The sequence below is a fragment of the Rhineura floridana genome, chromosome 6, assembly GCF_030035675.1.
Source record: "Rhineura floridana isolate rRhiFlo1 chromosome 6, rRhiFlo1.hap2, whole genome shotgun sequence".
NCBI classification, from domain to species: Eukaryota; Metazoa; Chordata; class Lepidosauria; order Squamata; family Rhineuridae; genus Rhineura; species Rhineura floridana.
Window position 1 is genome coordinate 65,050,135 of NC_084485.1, and position 21,806 is coordinate 65,071,940.

At 40.8% G+C, this 21,806-nt stretch overlaps 1 protein-coding gene across 6 annotated transcripts in view; it reads right to left on the minus strand.

Annotated features, from left to right (window-relative positions):
* The window catches only part of SRGAP2 (SLIT-ROBO Rho GTPase activating protein 2), a 332,663-nt gene that overhangs the window by 190,188 nt on the left and 120,669 nt on the right, over nucleotides 1-21,806 (minus strand). For all 6 annotated transcript variants that reach the window (XM_061632118.1, XM_061632116.1, XM_061632117.1 and 3 more), the window contains exon 4: nucleotides 868-1,030. In XM_061632118.1, the coding sequence (XP_061488102.1) occupies nucleotides 868-1,030 (163 nt within the window). The remainder of the gene's footprint in view (nucleotides 1-867; nucleotides 1,031-21,806) is intronic.

Consider the following 21,806-nt stretch of genomic DNA (forward strand, 5'->3'; position numbering starts at 1 on the left):
GGTACGCCAAACCTTCGACTCCAACTCCTCTATTTTTCTACTGTCCGACTCAGACTCCACCCAAAATTGTTTCCAACTCCACAGCCCTGGAAAGGGCTGTAAATGTCTTTTTAAATTGGAAGCTCTCATAGGAGCATTTTTATCACTGCCTGAATATGCGCTGATCTTGGCATCACAACATTTGTCTTCATCTGGGTCCTGTGTCATACACTAACACACAAAATGTTTTCCAAAATGTGAAATGCTCAACTACAGCTGATTTCATGGGAAGCTTCTTTGACATTTTGAATTTATATTTTAAAAAAATTGTCAATCAAAATTTATTTTGAAGCTGGAGTTGGAGTCGGTACATTTCTACCGACTCCACCCAAAATTGCTTCCGACTCCGACTCCACAGCCCTGGTTACATGCAGCTCCACATACAGCAAGTTACAGTAATTAATTCAGACGCAAAATGGAAATGGACTGCCTTCAAGTTGATCCTGACTTATAGCAACTCTATGAATAGGGATTTCATGGTAAGCGGTATTCAGAGGGGGTTTACCATTGCCTCACTCTGAAGCTAGTCCTCCCCAGCTGGCTAGGGCCTGCTCAGCTTGCCACAGCTGCACAAGCCAGCCCCTTCCTTGTTCGCAACTGCCAGCTGGGGGGGCAACTGGGATCCTGGGGACTATGCAGCTTGCCCGTGGCTGCATAGGTGGCAAGGAAAGTAACCCCTGAGCCACACACTGTGAGGGTGATCCCAACTAAGGGACAAGTGACAATGGCTAGATCCTCATTCTTACTTGTGTTACATCACCAAAGAGTTGGTCACCAAAAGCAGTCTCTGAAGCTATGAAAGGGTGTGTATCATAATAAAATTATTACCTTTTTGAAAAGTCGTCCAGAGTCTTCACTGACTTGAACAAACCGAGGGATGATGTTGTTCAGATAAATGTCACTCAAGGTGGTGTGGTCCCTGCTCTCCCGCTTCACCTGGTTTAAGAGGAGGTTCCAGCAATTGACAGGTGAAAGAACATTCTGATCCTTCCTGCAAGGAAAGGAGAACCAAAATATTACTTCTCTCTTCACATTGCTATAGTAACAGAGGCAAAAGAGATGTAACACAATATATTGAACTTTTCTACGTACTATTTGTATTTTCCAATATACATAGAAATGTATGAAGTCATCACACTGTAGTTTGCTTCACAACAAACAGGTGACGCTGCAAACAACAGCATGATGAGAAGTGATGGTGCTAGGTGGGCAAGGCGTTGGGCGAGGTGTGTAGCAAGCAAGCACAGCCAGTGTGTGGCAAGTGAGAGAGAGAGGCAAGCTGCCAGGAAAGCAAGGAGGCAGCCAAACAAGCAGGGTGAACAACTCTCAGGCAGTCATCTAAGGAGTAATGCGCCCAAGCAATGCCACTGAACAACCAACCTGAGGGTGAAAGCTTCACCATGACTGCTTCCTAATTTTTTGTTATGCCATGCCCCTCATGGTAGCCATAGAATGCCCCTAGCACTCTCTCAACATTCGAAAGGTACCCTCTGGTCCAAAAAGATGAGCAACTCCTTTTCTACAGGCATTGCAGCACAAATACTACAACAATCTACAAAACCTCTTTAAAGTCTACTGTTTTTTGTTATACACTGCTTTTCACCAGAAAGTTCCCAAAGGAGCTCTGAGTGATGATAAAATCCAATACAAATATTTATTGTAAGCCACTGAACTCTGTAAAATAAAGCACAGTAAAAAACAAAATACAATAAATTTGATTTGTTGGTAGCTGTTTCAGAACAATCACCTTCAGAATCAGGTATTATTAGAACTTTTGTTGACTTTGCCACTGGCCTCTCTTTCCAAAATTCAGTACAAACCAGATTTCAACAGAATTGTATCCATAATCAACCCTTGTGAAGAAACATTAGATGGTATGCTGAGAGAAAGTTACAGGTCTGCTATCTGATGACCCTGTGAACTCCAGCCTTCCAGAAACTGAATATTGATTGATTGATTGATTGATTGATTGCATTTATATACCACCTCATAGCTGAAGCTCTCTGGGAGGTTTACAACAATTAAAAACATTAAAAACAAGTATACAAATTTAAAACCATACCAAATTAAAACTCATAAAAACCGATAGGCAGGTTAAAAACGTGCTATTCAAATGCTGTTAAAAATGTTAAATATCAGGGTACCAAAAGTGGGGCTATAACTTTCTCAGAACATGTCCACAATCACTTCCTGTCAGAACAGCAGTCATAAGGCTCATCTCACAACAGAATGTCAGACAAATGCTCACTTGTTCATCATTTATTCTGACAGTAAAGTAGCAATGCCAACAGCAGGGCTTTTAAAGAGTAGCCCATTTCTAACACAGTACTTCTGGGAAGTACCACAGATACGCATACACTGTGAATCACACCATCTGAAAATCAACCAAAATTGAAACTGGAAGACCCAAACTCAACTTCTAAAGTTTGTTTGATGAAACACAAATGAAAATAAATATTTATGGCACTTTGCTGAACTGTTAACAATGCTGCCTTCAGTTTCCAATCAATCTCTCTAGCCAATATAAATTTGGACAAAATCATGGATCAGGTTCTAAAGCAACATTTTTAGAAGTCACTCCAAAAATGCTTCTTTGAATGTTACAATGACTGCATAGACCAATTGGACACTGGGAAAAGGCCCTTTTAATTAACATTTACAAAAATTAAACAAAGACAGAGTGGGACATAACTCTAACCCTCTACCATTTGCTACCATTTATGAGTGAACAACTGCAGTAGTATTGAGACACATATTGTAGGGTTCTGATTCAGAACATTGGGTTTGATTAAGCAGGAGGCCCAAAAGCCCCAGTGAGCGGACTGCATACAAAAGGTTAATAGCCCACCCATGGATTGTCAGAGGATCAATCCACAGCAGTGCTCAAGCAGGAAGCTGGGTGACTGCCGCCCAGAAGGGACTCCAGTTGTATCCTCTCCCCAATAAGCTTAAGGTGAAAGGAGAAGCAAGACTGTGCATATTCTGTGTTCTTCTCTCCTATCACTATTCTGTACTAAGAAAGCCTCAGTTCTTTGGTGGAGTTGCCTTATGTGAAGCAAGTAACGTACACATACTTGACCTTTCTGTCAAGGGATGAGGGTGTGGAGGACACTGAGATTAGTTGGATTGAAGGGCAAAGGGGGGAAAAGATATTAAACACCTCATTTCCTGGCCCTTGGAAAGGCTCGAAACATCCAGACAGACCACGAGCTTCCAAGGTCTTCTGTACCACCACAAGGACAAGAAACTCACTTTTCTAAAATTAAAACAAACTTTTGAAATATGCCATTTTCTGTACCCAGTAGCCCATTTCATGCTTGCACAGCAAATGTGTAAAAATATATATTACTACAAGTAGGCAAAGAAAGGGTAGGGAGCAGTCAGTGAAAGAGGGAGGAAAGGAATGAACACTTAGGAGGCTAAAGAAGTAGCTGTTGTAAGCAGCAGGAATGAAGGGCCACTAAAAAAGGAGCAAATGGGGACTGGGATGCAGGGCACAGTAGGGGACTTTATAGCTGCCTTGGAATAATCCAGGGATTAAGGAGATATTTGTAGTGCTGAACAAACAGACTCTGCTTCTGGGTTCATTCAGCAGCCATAAACAAGTGTTAAAAAGTCACTGAGAAAACAGGATCTTTACTGGATTATTCCAAGGCAGCTACAAGAAGCAGTTCAAGGCAATTATTTTCTCCAAGCAATATTTTAATGGTGTGATTATCTTTGTTTTAAGGCTGTTTTGTGTTTAAACATCTGTGTGCACAGACAATTTTATGTAAACAAAGGAATTTGCTCTTATATTAAGAGAAAATATACAAGATAATACGCAAGAGAAAGTAAGTTTGATAAAACCATACATTTACTGTGAATATTCTTTTCTTCAAAGACAATGCAGACCTCATAGAATTCATTCCCTTAGTGAACCAGAAACACAGATATAGACATTATTTTTTAAATAATTCACTTTTCACCTTTAAGCAATGAGATACCAATTAGCTCTGCTTTATACCTTGAATTTATTTTTCTTTCTAGAAAGCAGACACACTAGGGCCAGCACAGACATAATGGATTTTACAGATTATGTCAGAGGATTTCAAGCTTCCCTTCTCTTCCTGACCCACCTACAAGGAAATACCCCTTGCTCTTTCCCATCCCCCAGCCTGGTTCAATTGCTCTTTCCCATCCCCCAGCCTGGTTCAATGGTACTATGTCTGACTATTGCTAATCCTCATTCAGAGTAATCCTTAACACCAATTCAGGATCTGGACAAATTCTGCTGTCCATCCCTAATTGTATACAATGGATAATAACAGGTCTACAATTTTGGGCTGCCCTTGCTAGCCTAGCCAAGCTCTCTCCATGCAGTCACTATACTCCTCCCCCACTTGTCAGGTCTCTCTAGCTTTTGTCAATGGGAAAGGCTTGGCATGAACTGTGTATCACTGGAAGTTGCAAGACAGTTTGGCCCTGCACAACTATGCCTCTGTGATCAAGGTTAAATTGGTATGGGATTGCTTTAATTTGGTCTAGTCTTTTTAAGTAGATATATTACACTGGTCAACACTAATTTTATTGCCAATGATGTTTGATCAATTTTAGAGTAACTTTGTGTTGCTGATTCCGAATATGGTATCGGTTTTGCTAGATTGGCTCTAATTTTTGAGATAATGGATGCCCCCATTGAAAAACATAACAAATTCAAAAAATTTAATGGTCAGGCATAGCCTACCCACAAATGACATGGAAACTGTCTCAAATCATACAAAAGTAAACACATGAAATACCTAATGGCATTGTATTCAGTACAATAACATTAAAACAAAGTAAGCTGATTAAGATAATCACAATTAATGCATAGAAAAACGCTGTGTGTACGATTTTCTTTTATGTGGGGCATCAGGACAATCACGTTGGAGGCTCCAGCAGTAGTCTGCCATCATGTGTCTGTCCCATCTGCCTTGATACCTTTCCTCCATCACCTCCATATCCTGATGGAACCTCTCCCCTTGTTGCTCACTAAAATCACCAAGATTATCCGGAAATCTGTCTAAGTGGCTATGGAGATAGCGTACCTTTATGCTCATATTAGTACCCAAATGTTTAAAGTTAGCGAGCATGTTTTGCACCAATTCTTCATAATTGTCTGCTTTGTGGTTACCCAAGAAGTTCTTGACAACTGAGACATAACTGCACCAGGCAGAAGCTTCAACATCATTCATAAATTTAGTGAAATTCAAATCATTGATGAGTTTACGAATTTTAGGACCATCAAAGATTCCTGCTTTTAGTTTTTCCATAGTCAGTCCAAGGAACAATCTACAAATGTATTTGAAGCAATCACCATCTTTGTCCAAGGCCTTAACAAATTGCTTCATCAGTCCAAGCTTGATATGGAGTGGTGGGAGAATGATTTTTTCTCTGTCAACCAATGGCTTGTTAATGATGTTTGCTGCACCTACAGTCATGTGTTCCCTTGAAGGCCATGTCACTTTTTTCCAATGATCTCGCTTTGCCCTACTATCCCACAAGCAGATGAAACAAGGGTACTTCGTGTATCCACTTTGCTGCCAAAGCAAGAAGTTCACCATCTTTAGATCAACACAAATAGACCACTGGTGCTCATGATAGCAGAGCTTCTGCAAGACCATTTTGATATTTTCATATTCTTCTTTAAGTTTTGTTGAGTGAGCAATTGGAAGAGATGCATAGCGGTTACCATTGTGCAATAAAACACATTTCAAGCTTCTGGTGGAGCTGTCTATAAAAAGCCGCCAATCTTCTGGTCGATATTCCGGTAGTCCCATTTGGAGAAGTCCAGGAATGTTATTGCAGTATACAAGTTCTTCATCTTGGCTGAAGTATGGAGGTATGGAAGAAGTCCCTCCTCTCTTGTCTGATAAGCTGTTATGTTAGCTTCCAGCTGTAGACAGTTCTTTTCCATTAGCCTGGATGCTAAAAGTTCAGATGCTTGCTTTGACAGACTGAGGTCTCGTATCAGATCATTGAGTTCCTTTTGGGAGAACTGCTCAGGTGTTGAAAAGCTTTCTTCATATCCACTTCCAGGGCTACCACCTGTGCTACACTCCACGTCCAGCATTTCTTCGACATCTGACAATGGAAGGTCAGGCAGTGAGGTAAACACTGGTATGGGAACGTCTTCGCTGTGTGGCACAGGTCGCCTTGCTGAGTCCAAATCAGGATACTCCCACTTATGTTTCTTGTAGCGATTGAAGCCTTTCACATTCACAACACAAAAATAACAATCATCGTGATGGTTTTGCGGCTCTCTCCACACCATAGGCACACCAAAGTTTAAACATTTCCTTTCTCCATTTTCCCACTGTCGTAGGCACTCTACACAGGTTTTGCAAACCTTATGGGGAGCCCAAGGCTTATCTTGATCTCCAAGCTTCACTCCAAAATAGTCAAGATATGCTTGTTTTACAAAGTCAGTGATGTTTTTTCTTTGTTTTTGCAGAGTGTATTCGCCTCAAGGGCTGGCTCCAGGAATGCGGGGGCCCTTGGGCATTAGCCTGCCCCAGGGCCCTCTGCTTCCCTTCTGCGATCCCGTGGATCGCAAGATGAGCTTCCAAACCGCCCGCCATCCCCAGCACTTCACTACCTTTCTCTGCAGTGCGTGCATTGCTGCCATCAACCAAGATGGCGGCAGAGGCTTCAGTCCCTTACGGAAATCTCGCCCCCCATCTTTATTGATGGCAACCCTGCACAAACAGCAGAGAAAGGTAGGTGAAGCACGGGGGATGGCGGGCGGTTCAGAAGCTCGTCTTGCGATCCACGGGATCGCAGAAGGGGAGCAGAGGGCCCCCAGGGACTCCTAGAGCTCCGGGGCCCTCGGGCCAGTGCCCAACCTGGCTGCCCTTTGGAACCGGCCCTGTTCGCCACAAATGTAGCAGAATGCATTAGGATTGTTTAAGCAGCCTCTTCGTGATGAACTCATATTCCTCTTAAAAAAAAAAAAGTATCAATATGATATTATATGCAATGGATAAACTTGCAAAATAATGTTCAAGAGTAAAAAGACAGACCAAACCCTGCTGCATATGTCAGCAGCTACAGGTCGTATTGGGGTATCCATTATCCATTTGAGGGGTATCCATTATCTCAAAAACTAGAGCCAATTCGGCAAAACTAATGTCACTTTTGGATTTAGCACCCCCCAAATACCCTAAAGTCATTCAAACATCCTTGGCAACTAAAAAAAAAATTTTTTTTTGTTGGGCTGTGTTATTCTGTTGGTTTAATTGTAGTTGCTTTTGAAAATATACTGCAACCTGTTTTACCTTCAGTACAGGTTAGTGGCTAACACAAGAACAATAATTCTGATAGTAGCAGAGAGACTGTACTAGAAGAACCTGCCATGCCAACCCTCCTTTGGGAGGAAGAATAGGATATAACTTTAATAAATAAACACTTAAAAGCACAATCCACTGGGAAGATTACCCGTAAGCCCCAATCAATGGGACAGTATAACAGGGTGGTATTCAACTAAAATCTTGTGCGAGCACAAGGATTAGCACTAGCACAGTGTGACTTTCCCCCCTTCTCCTCCCCAAATATGCTCCAAAGGGTTGGAGGAACTGCCAGAATAGATTTAGGGGGCACACAGGAGGTGAGGGGGGAATGTTCAAATATGCAAGGAGGAATCCTTGGTCTCACAGAACCATTTACTTAGCACTATGTTGAATACAACTCATAGTCTTGTACACTTTTTCTAAAATTTGAAAGAGTCTGTCAGTAGAAACCTTTCCAAGGGATTGTACATCTGATTTATTAACTTGGCTGGATTACTTTGTTTCCTTTTATCATTTGCTTACATGCACTCTTTTTTCCACTGTATTGTGTAATACTTGGAAAGAGTAATAATAAAAATATTTTTTAAGCCATACTATGGCAGGAATGTATCCAACAGCTGTAGAATTCACTTTAGAGCTCATCAGGAATTAAACAAAGGAGAGTGTTCCCTCCTCTCTAACGAAAGCCACACAAAACTGGGAAAGGGGATTGGGAGAGAACAGTTGGGCACCCAAATTAGAAGACACAATTATCAAACAGGCTGATTCAAGCTAATGATCATGAGGATAGTTGCTAACACACATTGCCGCTGGCTGATTGCCATGCTCTTTCTGTCAATGTAAAACATATGAAACTAATTTCAGGACACTGCATGTACAAGTCTCTGGCTTAAGGGGGGGGAGAGAGTCTTTCACAACTCAGGATAGAAAGAACAGCCAGTGACTCTTTCCACTCCTGATTAAAAGCAAATGAAGAGTTGGTAGCTGCCAGTTTAACTATTACAAATACATCATTAAGCAGAGTATTCTTGATTTGGGATCAAATATTCTACCAGTTACTTCTAAAACCTCTCATTCAGCAATCCCACATGGTGGGTCAAGACCTATTTGGGCATGGGAGGTTAGAGCATGAGCATCAGTGGGAAATATTTTCATGCTCTATTTCCAGCACTGATCACAGGCAGTTCTAATATATATTGCTGCTATCAGAAACATAGTAGCAGAGGTGGAGTGAATTTCAAGGCAACAGTATCTACAACTCAACTAGAATTGATATGATACTATGGGAGCCTGTGACACTCCCAATGTTGCTGTAACTCCCATCCTCCATGACCACTAGCTATGCTAGCTGGGCTGATGCGAGTTGGAGTCCAACAACATCTGGAGGGCCACAGGTTCCCCAAAGCTGACATAGGGGTTATACTGTTGGACTAGAACCAAGGAGACCTGGATTCAAATCCCCAATTAGTATGAAGCCAGTCATTCTCTAACCCACCTCGCACAGCTGGTATGGTGATAAAATGAGGAGGGAAAAAGAAAACTATGCATAAACCTCCTAAACTCTTCAGAAGACAAACATGTATAAACAACAACAATCAGCAAATACCTTTGAAGCAGCATAAACTGTTACATATATACATACACACTATGCTACCAGTCCCTCCACTACCTGCAGAGAATAGCCAGCATTTATTATTAATCTGCCAGTGTAATTAATTATTAATTAGCCAGTGTGGTGTAGTGGTTAAAGTGTTGGACTACGACCTAGGAGACCAGGGTTCGAATCCCCACATAGCCATGAAGCTCACTGGGTGACCTTGGGCCACTCGCTGCCTCTCAGCCTCATGAAAACCCTATTCATAGGGTCACCATAAATCGGAATCGACTTGAAGGCAGTACATTATTAATCTGTATATTTTACTTCACATTTCAGCTTCTATACTATACAGTTTCCATTGTGGAGTAGATGCAGCACCATTATCTGGAGGGAATAGGATGCAGTCCCAATAAATAAATGCCTTTTTCTATTGTCCAAAGATAAGAGAAGTTTCCTATCACAAAAATGCTGTTAACTTTCCTAGAAATGTTAGGAATACAGATTACTGTTGACTTCCATTGTTCTTTCCATAGTGGGGGCGGGGAGAGCTTGAATCTGTAGTAAGAAGCAGATTAGTTTCATTTAAAGAACAGAGCATGAGAATGCCACTTTCAAAGGAGCTGATCTGACAGAGTATCTTGCCCTATGAAAAATACCACAGGAAATGACTGAAGTTTGCAATCTGGATCATTTCAGGATTTAGCGTGTAAGGGAAGTGTGAGAGAGCCAAGGTGTAGCAAAGCTACTGCTAGCTTTGCTTGCCAAAGAAAAGTAGCACGTACCGGGGGGGTGTGCTCTTATTCTCTGGAGTTGTATATGTATGCTGCTATGACAGACAAAAAGCAACAAAAAGATCAAAAGGCGACACTCTTCAAACATGACAATAAGCTGGCTGGGGCACAAACATACTTTCTTATATACATGTATAAAAATAGCAAACTGTACTTCTGCTCCTCCATGAAGTTTACAGGCTTTGCATTTCTTCCGCCACCTGGCTATGGGTTTTTATATGACACTGTGCAAAAAGAGCTAGCAGGGGGTCATCTTGCAACAAGTGGCTGATCTGCTCTAATGCAACCCTGGTCAACATCTATTTTAGCTGCTGTAATATCACAGAAGGATTAAGCAGCCTGGAGCTAAACAATCGAGAATTAAATAGACACTAGGGAGACCTTAGAAATTCCTTATAGGCCGTGGGCTTTCAAATACTACCCTTCTTGTTGCAAACTGAGTGGGAACAGTCATTGCCCACAAAAGCCAACATTTCTGGCTTGTGTATAAATATCACTTGCTACTTTTCAATACCTGAAATATCAGTGTAGGGAAAGAGACTGCTCCTGAGCTTCATCTTATGTCCTGTATGACCACAGCCTGCCCTTTGGAATGTGATTTCAATGAACATCAGGCAGGCACCTATAGTAGTGGCATTTAGACACCTGCTTAACACTCATCTGCTCAACCAGGCTTTTCCTAAAGGGTGATCCAGCTATGTTAACATATTAATCTGATCTACTGCCTTGCAATAGTATTTTATATTGCTTTTAGTAACGTAATTTTATTGGTAGTTTTATGCTGTTCACCACCACATTTTTTCATAATGATGGTGGTATAGATTTATTTGCAAAACACAGAGTGCGAACAGAGTGTAGTATCTGAATACAAGAATCGCTGCCCCCACTAAATTTCATAAACTGTAATCTGAAGGCAAACCAGAAGGGAGGCAAGGCCTGAGATCCAAAATAATGCAGGAAACTTCATCCTGTAGGGGGTAGCTGCAGTGGGGAGGAGAGACAGGAAACTTTCCCTCTGTGAGCTTCCTTTAATTAACTTTACTGAGAATCCACCCCTATAAAATTAACCCCTGGAATTAATTTCCACTTGCAGTTATTATGAGCAACTTTTCCAAAAAGGTTAAGATATATTCACAGATAACACAGCCATGCTATCCTAGCTACTGAAGCCAACATGGCAGTGTAGCGAATAAAAAGAGGCAGACTTGTATTCAAAATAACACTATGGTGAATATTCTGTCAGTGCAAGGATTTATCTCACACAAGTTCTCCCCCTTTAGTCCCCCCCACGTGCCACTTAAATCTGTTCTAGGGTTTCCCCAACACTCTGGAGCAGATTTGGGGATGGTGCAGGGTGCATGCAGGGGAAGGGAGGAAATCCTGTCATGCTAGTGCAAGGTTTTAGTTGAATACCACCTAGAACATCCCGCAGGGGTCAGTTTTGTCCCCCCTGCTTTTTAATATCTACATGAAGCCGTTGGGAGAGGTCATCAGGAGTTTTGGAGTGCGTTGTCATCAGTATGCTGATGACACGCAGCTCTACTTCTCCTTTTCATCTTCTTCAGGTGAGGCTGTCGATTTGCTGAACCGTTGCCTGGCCTCGACAATGGACTGGATGAGAGTTAACAAACTGAAGCTCAATCCAGACAAGACTGAGATGCTGTTGGTGGACGGGTTCTCTGATCGGATGGTGGATATATACCCTGTCCTGGACGGGGTTACACTCCCCCTAAAGGACCGGGTTCGTAGTCTGGGAGTCTTTTTAGACTCTTCCCTGTCACTTGAGGCTCAAGTAGCCTCGGTGGTTAGGAATGCGTTTTACCAACTTCGGTTGGTAGCCCAGCTACGTCCCTATTTGAGTAAAGAGGACCTTACATCAGTGGTACATGCTCTGGTAACCTCACGTTTGGATTACTGTAATGCGCTTTACGTAGGGCTACCTTTGAAGACAGTTCGGAAGCTACAACTAGTGCAAAATGCGGCGGCCAGATTGCTGACAAGGACCAAGCGGTCCGAGCATATAACACCTGTTCTGGCCAGCTTGCACTGGTTGCCAATATGTTTCCGGGCTAGATTCAAAGTGTTGGTATTAACCTATAAAGCCTTATACGGTGCGGGACCACGATACCTTGCGGAACGCCTCTTCCGATATGAACCGGCCCGTGCACTACGTTCTGCTACGAAGGCCCTCCTCCGGGTTCCAACTCACAGGGAGGCCCGGAGGGTGATGACAAGATCTAGGGCCTTCTCAGTGGTGGCCCCCGAACTATGGAACAGTCTCCCTGAGGAAGTACGCCTGGCGCCGACTCTGCTTTCCTTCCGGCGCCAGGTCAAAACCTTCCTATTCTCTGAAGCATTTTAAGTTACATTGATCTAATTTTAATAGTGTTTATTGTATTGTTGATTGTATTTTAATATTATTTTGTTATTCATTGTATTTTTATACTATTTTATGTTCACCGCCCAGAGAGCTATTGCTAGTCAGGCGGTATATAAATTTAATAAATAATAATAATAATAATAATTTTAAACCTCCACTTTAGCCCTAGAACAAATTGGGGACAATTTTAGTTACTTATGGTATTTACCCGCTCTTCCCAGGGCAGGTTACATAAACTACAATACACTGACAAAATAATGAATCACAAAATAATAAATAATTAACAAACCATAAAATAAAAGCATAAATCTGTAAGAATAAAAAATAATAAAATCATATAATTAGCAACCACTATTTACAAGGAAGACAACTAAAAAATTACTATCACTCTATCTGCGCTGGTTTTTAGATATTAGCATTATGATTTAGATACTTTAAAATGATTTTATATTGCATTTTCAAATTGTTTTTACATATGTTTGTAAGCCACTTTGTGGAGATTGTTCTCAAAGTGGATTATAAACCCATTAAGCAATAAAAACCTAACAGAGTTGTGACAGAATAAAGTAGAACACTGCAGAACTGCCACACAAACTGCAGCATGAGGAGCAAGGAAAGGCTTTTACTATCCCTCACAGCTAACTCACATCTGTTACTGAAATATGAAGTCCCAGGTAAAAGATCCCTGCCCACCTGAGAACTAGAAGCATCCATTGTTGCATGGTGAGGAACCAGTGTGGAGTTGGTGAAAATGAGAGGGTCACCCTCTTTTCCATCTTCCAATTAAAACCATGAGACCCAACAGCAAGAGGATGGATGTCCCAAGTAAGAGGATGTATGCCTTTTTGGCTGGATGAAAACATCTGGCCCTTGGTAAAAGTCTGGGTTAGCTGGGAAGATCTTGACTCATAATGGAATGATGTGCCATTATGCAAGGAAAACATGTGCTCTCTTTTTATTGCCGTTGTGATCAGGGAGGATTGCATTCTGTGTATGGGTATATATTGACAATATTATGATAGCACTACTGCAAACACTGCGTTTATTTTAGAATTCTCTGGCATTTCATACAAGGCAGTAAACAAATGAAATAATTGACTAGGGCTATAATCGGGGCATATATGGTGTCCTGTGCTCCTTGAAGAAGGGGCAGAATGAAAATGTAAAAAATACAATGACTACGACACATGATAGCATGAAAAGCAACCAGCATGCTGAGAAATGATACATCTCCGGTGATCAGATGTAGATAAATGCTATGCACTGAATTTTATGGTTCTGAAATTGTCAGGAGCACCTACAGAACGCTGAGCTACCTGAACAATGTTTTATTTATTTATTATTACATTTTATGCTCCTTAAACATTGTTTGGGAAATCAATGTGTGTGTACTAGAACAATAGGGTTTTAGACAGGGCGCATACATGGCTAGTGGCAGAGCATATGCTTTGATACAGAAGGGTCCAGATTCAATCACTGAAGCTTCCAGCTCGAAGAAAGAAAAAAGCGAGAGAGATTTCACTGGAAAATCTGACAAGGCTGGGAAAGATCGCTGGCTTGAGAACCTGATGAGCTGTTGCCAGTTACTATGCCAGGCTAGATGGATCAATAGAATGACTCTGTATAAAAGACAGCATATATGCTATGCACAAGCAGTGTAACTTCCATCTTGGAAGCAGTTCCAAAGATATTATTTGTCCTCATGAAAAGCAAGTCTTCCAAACACACATATGTGAATTAATCAAAAATGTGACAAGCTTTTGCACTCTCCATAACATCTTCATTAGGCAAGATGTTACTCAAAGCAAGGGGTGATGGGATAAAGGAAAACAACAACAATTTAGCCACTCACAGTGGAATCCAACCAAATGGAGATAATCTACCACTTGAAGATGGACTTGACAGTTTGAGGGTTCCATCCCCTACAACCATTAGGTAATAGTATACTTTTTATTTTGCTTTCAATTGTTCCTTTTACATAGTAACTAACCAAAATTACCTCTTGATTTTGCCAAGATAGACTGCTGTTTCTCTTTACTTCTGCTCTCTGCCACCCCAAGATCTTGTGTTTTGTTACAAGCCAGACTTTTATTTTCTCAAACAATGTAAAAAGCAGCAATTGAGTCTTTTATCCTAGAATTCTATGTAGGTAACCTGATATCTGCAACACCTGGGGGAATTTCTCAGTCTGCAATCTCCATCTTGGAACAGAGTCTACAAGCTGAACTCAACATCTAGCCTAATTTTTGTACTGGAGGAGTTCTCATTTCCCCCTCATCCCACCACATCCTGCTTTGCGTAACATTTTGCCTGATGAAGAGCTCTGGAGAACTCAAAAGCTTGCCATATTTTTGTGACCTTTCACTTGGTCCTAATATATTATCTGTGGATTTTGGAGGTTTTTCTTATGGACCAACACTGCTACTTTTTCTCCTATCCAACCCTGGCCCATCTGTGAATGTATCCAAAACACCTGTATTTAGGGCTAGAGACAGATCCAAGGATCTACTAGGTTATATTTTCAAAAATTGGAGGAGACGCTTTTGTTTCTTTATCCTAACAGCCCTCAATGCAACCTGAAAAACTGTTTTAGCATCTAGCAGACACTAATCAAGTTTGCACCACAACTCCTGGAATTCATCTTAAGACTGTTTCATAGCTGTAACTTCATGCCAGTTTCCCCTCTCCTCCACCTCCTGTTTTAATATCTAGCTTGTGGAAGCTTTCTGGAAAACTCAAAAGCTAATTTACTGCTTTGTGACATTTTGTTTGGTCCTTATAAAGATATGCTTTATTGTGAGCTTTGGATTTCCCCCCTACCCCAATGGACCAACAGGGATATCTATAACCGTTGTAAGCAGTTATCCTGAGCACAGAAGGGCAAAAAGTATGCAGGAGATTAGCTCCACCCCCAACATCCCCACATGCATTGGCCCCGCACACTCAAGCTACATATGTTTAGACTGAGCTTCTGAAGGAGGCTTCTGTTTGCCTGAACATGCTTAGAAGCCTTGTCATGATTAGAAACCCTGCATTATCGGGATTCCAGGCAATGAGGAGGCTTCTAAGGTATTAATTCAAACACACTCAGCAGCCTTCTTCAGACCCTCGGATGAAATATGTGAAAGATCTGGGTGTACGCAGAGACAATGGAGGTAGGGTTGGTGCACACACAACCTTACACAGTTTTTACTGTCTCGTATTTATACTGAACACCTGAAGAGGGGTTTTGCTTTTCCCCAAACCAGTGGAGGTTAGGAAGGGAAACAAGGCACCTGTTTCAGTAGGCATTGTTATACATTCCTGCAAAAAGTGTAAGTGTCTTCCTCTACTTGTGATATTTTGCTCAGGAATAAAGCTACCAAAATATTTCCTCAGAACAGGCCTTCACTCCTCTAAGCCAAAGAATAGTGTGACGTTGGAAAACCAGGTACAGCCTCCCCTCCTGCAGCAATTTGTCATCATGGAAGGCTGCCACAGTGACAAATTTTAAACAAAAAGAAAAAAAGAGCTTATTAGCAAAAACTACTGATATGCCACAGTTTATTTAAAGAACATCAACCTTCCACCTTTGTACTTTTAAAAGCCCTGAAGGCAGCTTACCATTCCAATCATTGTTGTTTTAAAGCATTCAAATAATATTGAAGCCACGGCAAAGGCAAATAAGAGTAGTTACAGAAAAGGGTCTTAAGGGTTTCAGCAAATTACTTAACTTAGTGCTTGAAAGCTAACGATGATGGTGCTAGGCAAACATGTCTAGATAGAGTTGCCCGGTGGCAACCTTTTAACGGAAGTCAAATATCTCTCTTCACTAAGTTCTCTGTGTTAAAAAAAACTAGTTCTCCTTCTGTTTAGTCTCAACAGTCATCACAAAGTTGGAGCTCCTCCATGTTCCCCAGCCCAGTCAGAATGCCATACTAAGGCTTCACTTACGCATGTGCTTTTAAAAAGAATCCAACAAAAACCATGAAGCCTTGCTGTCTCTTCCACATATGCCATAATCCCAGCTTCCCATGCCCTGCAACTGTATTCATAAAACTGTCAAGAATTGTATGTTTTGAGCCACACAGTAAACAGCATCCAAGACATGCTACGGCCAATATCTAGAAAGCATCAAAGACCAAAACAGAGGGACTGAGATAAGCAGTCTCTAGTTCTTTAAGATTGGCTACCAGGGCCCTATGCCATCTGATATGGCTTAGATGGCAAACCTCCCCTTCACAAAATGAAATAGATCTGCCAACCCCCCTTCCAAAAAATGTGTTCAGGAAGAGCACAGCACAAAAATCTTCCTTCAATTAAAGGAAAAGATATGGACATTTAAAGGGTTAAAGAGACAATTCTCAGCTGTCGAAGCTACTGCGCCACAATTCAAAGCTATTCCAAAGTAGCGCATAGCAAAAATACCAAGGGCCCACAGAAATATGGCAAGTAGAACTGTTGGTGTCTAGTGGCGCCGCTTTGCATGTTGACATACTGCATGTGGTTATACATGAAAGGCCACAGAGCAGCAGGGGGAGGATATGATCAAGCACAGAACAATTCTAATTTCTATCTGTCACCTCACTCAGTCCACACCAAAATCTCAGTCTCATGTAGCCAGGACATGTCTTGGTAACCGACTTTAGATTTCACATTATACCCATGAGGGCTCTCCTCTACCCGTTTAATCCGGTAACATTAAGACAGCCTTTTATGCTTTTACACATTTCATCTCAAACAGATTTACAAAATAAACTGATTGTTTGCATAATATTTATTTAACACAGGCTGCTCAGCACAGAGAAATGTTTCAAGAGATAAGGACTATTCCTACAGTAGAGATCACAATCTGAAAAAGACAGACAAGACGGACAGGATATGCTAGAAAAAGGCAGAGGTGGAGGTAGCAAGGGTTTTTGTTCTTATAAAAATTAAAAACTCACTCAATAACATACGTGCATACACAAGAACCATCAGTCATAACTGGAGGGTAATTGCCTCTGATGGGAATTTCATGGAAGAGAAGCTAATAGCATTTCTAGCTAAAACTACAAAGGAATTTAAGCACCACTAAATGCTACTGTACCATGCAAGCTGACTTTTCCTGTACAAATGCTGAATGTTCCAATTTAGATTTATGACCACCCAAGGAAAAGGCTTCAAACATGCAGCGCTCAGAAGGGACCCCTCATGTACATCAAGCATCGGCTCAAATTCATTACTTTTGGTTGGATATTATTGCTCCAATACCTCAGTCTGAAAAGGATTAAAGGATGAGATTTCCCCAAAGACTGGAACTGGTTCAGCTACATTGGGCTGCTTGTGCTCAAATACAAATACTTCTCCTTTCCAAAAAATCAGCACATGCTTGTGAAGTTTGGAAAGAGGATCCATTTTTAATCCATTTTGTTTAAAAATATTGCTGCTGATTAAGGGTGTTTGCAAGGTCTGCTTCCCAAACAACAGTGCTAAACTAGGAAGCAAAGAAAAAGAAGTACCCCAAAATAAGAGGGCATTGGATATCCTGTAATTTTGGCACAACCATTTCTAGGTTTGCATGACAGTTCCTATGTTCACGTTGAGACATACTACTAGCCCACATCTCAAAATCAGTAACAGCAGTAAGCTCATCAACGTAGGTAAAGAAACTAACATAGTTGTAAAATAACTGTCAAGATGTAAGCATGTTGTTGGAACACAAATACTTTGATGACTTATGACTAACTGAATCATTTCATAGTCAGTTGGTATGGACACTTAGCTTTCATTATTCAAAAAGGACAGGTAAGGAAGGGCCTGCTCGCTTTCCTTTGGAACAGCATAAATGCAAATAGAAACAACAATGAACATTTTAATAAGCCACATGTTATACAAGCCTTTGACATAGACTCTAAATTATGTATTTGGCAATAATGGAGATTCTTTACTTGTGGCAACAGAGTTGGGGTTAACACATTATGCTTCAGGCAGCAATTGGGACAGAGGTTGTGCTACTTGAAAAGTAATTTTGGACAACTGCCAGAAAAATTGTAAATAATAGACTGAACGTGCCAAGTTTGAAAAATGAAATGAACTGCCTTCAAGTCGATCCTGACCTATGGCGACCCTATGAATAGGGTTTTCATGGTAAGAGGTATTCAGAGGGGGTTTACCATTGCCTTCCTCTGAGGCTGAGAGGCAGTGACTGGCCCAAGGTCACCCAATGAGCTTCATGGCTATGTAGGGAATTGAACCCTGGTCTCCCAGGTCGTAGCCCAACTCTCAAACCACTACACCACATGGCTCTCCTGCCAAGTTTAAAGGGTGGCCAATATTCAGTTTAGGAAAACAGTTTATAGCGCAAGAAGTGGGTAGGATTTCAGCTTTTCAGATGCAATGGTATTGGATTTGTTTGAAGCATTCTGGGCAACCAGTTTAGACTTTGAAATTGAAGGTGTCTATTCATTGTTTCCATTTGTTTTGTTAATAAACAGAATACTTGGGTCTTCTACATTAGATATCTGCTTAAAATGGAAGAGGAAAATGGTTTTAAGAACAGGAATACAATTTTTTAAAGAATCATTGGAAAGCTTGTGATTTACATAGGGCTCCCAAAGTCACTGGTCAAGCCAATACTTGCCTCAGCAATACTACAGGAATAGGCTCTCCCAGACCATACAGGGATGGGGAACCTATGGCCCTCCAGATACTGTTGCATTACAACTCCCATCATCCTTGACCATTACCCATGTTGGCTAGAGCTGATGAGAACTGGAGTCGAACAACATCTGGAAGACTACAGATTCCTCATCCCTAATTTAGAGGATTGCACCATTCTCTACAACAGCAATTTAAATTACTGTTTGCAGTAAGACTTGCAAGTGTAACTTAGAAAATGTGACAAACCAACCAACACAAGTGCTTCCTAAACCAGCTGCACAGCAACAAAACCAATGTATAGGTTTTAAGTTACGAAGTAGAATTTCAGCAATTTACAGTGCAATCCTATACCTGTCTACTCTGTAGAAAATCCTGCTGAAATCAGTGAGCCTTACTCCTAGGTATAGGATTACAACCTTAGACACACAGAATTATCCTTGTTGAACTTTCTAATACATGTCCCAATCAGAACTTGCCTCATCCTCTGAAGGCTTTCCAAACCTCTGTTGAAATGGAGTGTATCTGGTCATTCACAAGACCAGTTCAATAAGGAAAAATCAAAACAAAAAAACCCAATTTGTATGATACTCCTGATGTTTTCTTTTACAGTTAAGTCATTGCTGATGAACTGGAGAATTCAAACATTGGTTAGGTATAAAGCACGTCTATCATAATTGTTGTTGTTGTTATGTGCCTCCAAGTCGACTACGACTTATGGCGACCCTATGAATCAGTGACCCCCAAGAGCATCTGTCATGAACCACCCTGTTCAGATCTTGTAAGTTCAGGTCTGTGGCTTCCTTTATGGAATCAATCCATCTCTTGTTTGGCCTTCCTCTTTTTCTACTTCCTTCTGTTTTTCCAAGCATTATTATCTTTTCTAATGAATCATGTCTTCATTAGAAAAGATAATTACATAAGCTAAATGCACTCGTAGGAACATTGTAAAACATATAACATGCCCAATTACTATACTTAAACACACAAGATCAAGACAGCACCAGACAGATTGATATTAGATTTTCAAATCCAGTGACTATGATTTAGAAGTTTAGGTAGCTTGCAATGAGATTTAGATGCCAAAATACAATAGCTTTTAGATCTGATTGCCAGATCTTAGCATCTGTTACAGCAATATGAAAGAACTTAGGAATAGTGTATCAAAAAGATACACCTAACTGGACATTATCTATTTATTATGATCATTTGTAATCTGTTCTTCACCTGAAGGTACCAGAACAGAAAATGTATAGACATTTAAAACAAGAACTAACAATATTGTATTAAACAAGATATAACATGCATCAATAAATCTACAATAAGATCATAATAAAAATCATAAGCTGCAATAGCAAAGCACTCTCATTCCCCCACGCACATCACCCCACCACAAAGGGATTAAACAAAGAGGTGTCTTCACCTGCCTACAAAAAAAAATAATGATAAAGCAAGACACACCTCAGAGGGATGGAACCATTGCAAAGAATGCCCTCTACGAGACCCCATCAGGTACGACAACTATAAAAAGTTATTCCTCTGCAGATCTTAAAAGCATGGGTTGGTATGGGACAATGCGTTCTTTCAAGTATTTGGGAGCCAAGTTGTTTAGGGCTCTAAAAGTCATCCTGAGCACCCTGCATCAGACCTAGACGACAGCAACCAGTGCAAATCTTTCAAAATGGTTGTTATATGTAAACATCCAACAGCACCCACTAGAACCCTGGCTACTGTGTTTTGCACCATTTTCAGCTTCCAGACAGTTTTCATGAGCAGCCATACATAGACAGTAGTGTAGTGGTAAATTCAGAGGTGCAGGGTGCCTTCATGTTAATCACAGCCATGGCCCCTTCCCCACTTTTTTTGCTGTGGGTTTCAAAATGTGATCCTTGTTAATGCCTAGGAACCAATAAACATGAAAGAGGACAGTGTAAGCACTGAGAAGAGTCTTCTCAGTGTTTGACTCACCTCCTTTCACTCTGATTGGCTCCAGTCTCAGGAAAGGACAAGGAAGTATGTTGGAAGACTCTTCTCAGTGGCTCACACACTCCTCTTTCACTCTTTCATTGGCTTGTAGGATGCTAGAGACATAGGGACCCTGCTCCCAAAAAAGAAAAGGGTCTAAGACCCCCGAGACCCTGCACGACTACACATAGAGCATATTACAATAGTCCACTCTGGAAGTTACCACAGCATGTCCAGAAAAAGCCAAACTAGCCAGAGCTGAGAATAGGCACTCCTACTGCAATAACAGTGCAGTGACAGGTACTGAAATTCAGAACTAGTGTCTGTGTTGAGATCCTAAGTGTACATTGAAGAAAGGTTCATTCAAGTGTCTTTAAGAAGTAGGTTTAAAGTCACATTAGAAAAATGAAACTTAGGTTCTTCATACAGTATGTCCTCCCCCCCAAACAGTAATCATGTGTTCACTGTTTAATATAGCTAATTAATCTAATCAATATGCTAACTTGAGTATGTACCCTGTTTCTGTAAAGTTAAGTGTAAAAACCTAGACTAGTGGTTAGAATTTTCTTATAAAAATATAGTTTTCTTCTAACCCATGTGAATGTTAACAAGTGACACACTCCATAATACAAGACGTTCTGACATCACTTGCAAAAATGCCCAAAGTATAATAGAATTTTCAAGGCTTAATGCCTTAATATACATGATACATGTTTTTTCAAACCACTAGAAGTTCTAATACTCTATTTATTCTAATTATATACTTTTTAAGAATTTCAAGCAGTAATGATATTTGGGTTCATCTCCCCCATACCCCAAGTCCTTAAAAATAACCCAATATTCTAGTTATGAACGTCTGTTGTTTACAAGCGCTCAGCCTGAAAGCTGCCAGGCCTGTTCTGCATCCTCTTACTTCAGCACACAGGCAGCCAAAAAGTCGCCTAAATTTCATGCTAGAATGTCCTGGCCATTCTGATAGTCTGAAGTTGACAATTGCTGTTCAGCATCTTACTTCCGAAGATTATCCTCGTTTTCTAAAGCCATTTTATAATCCTATTTTAAAACAGGCCACAGTGTTACATTTGTTAAGCTGTTTTGTAAGATAA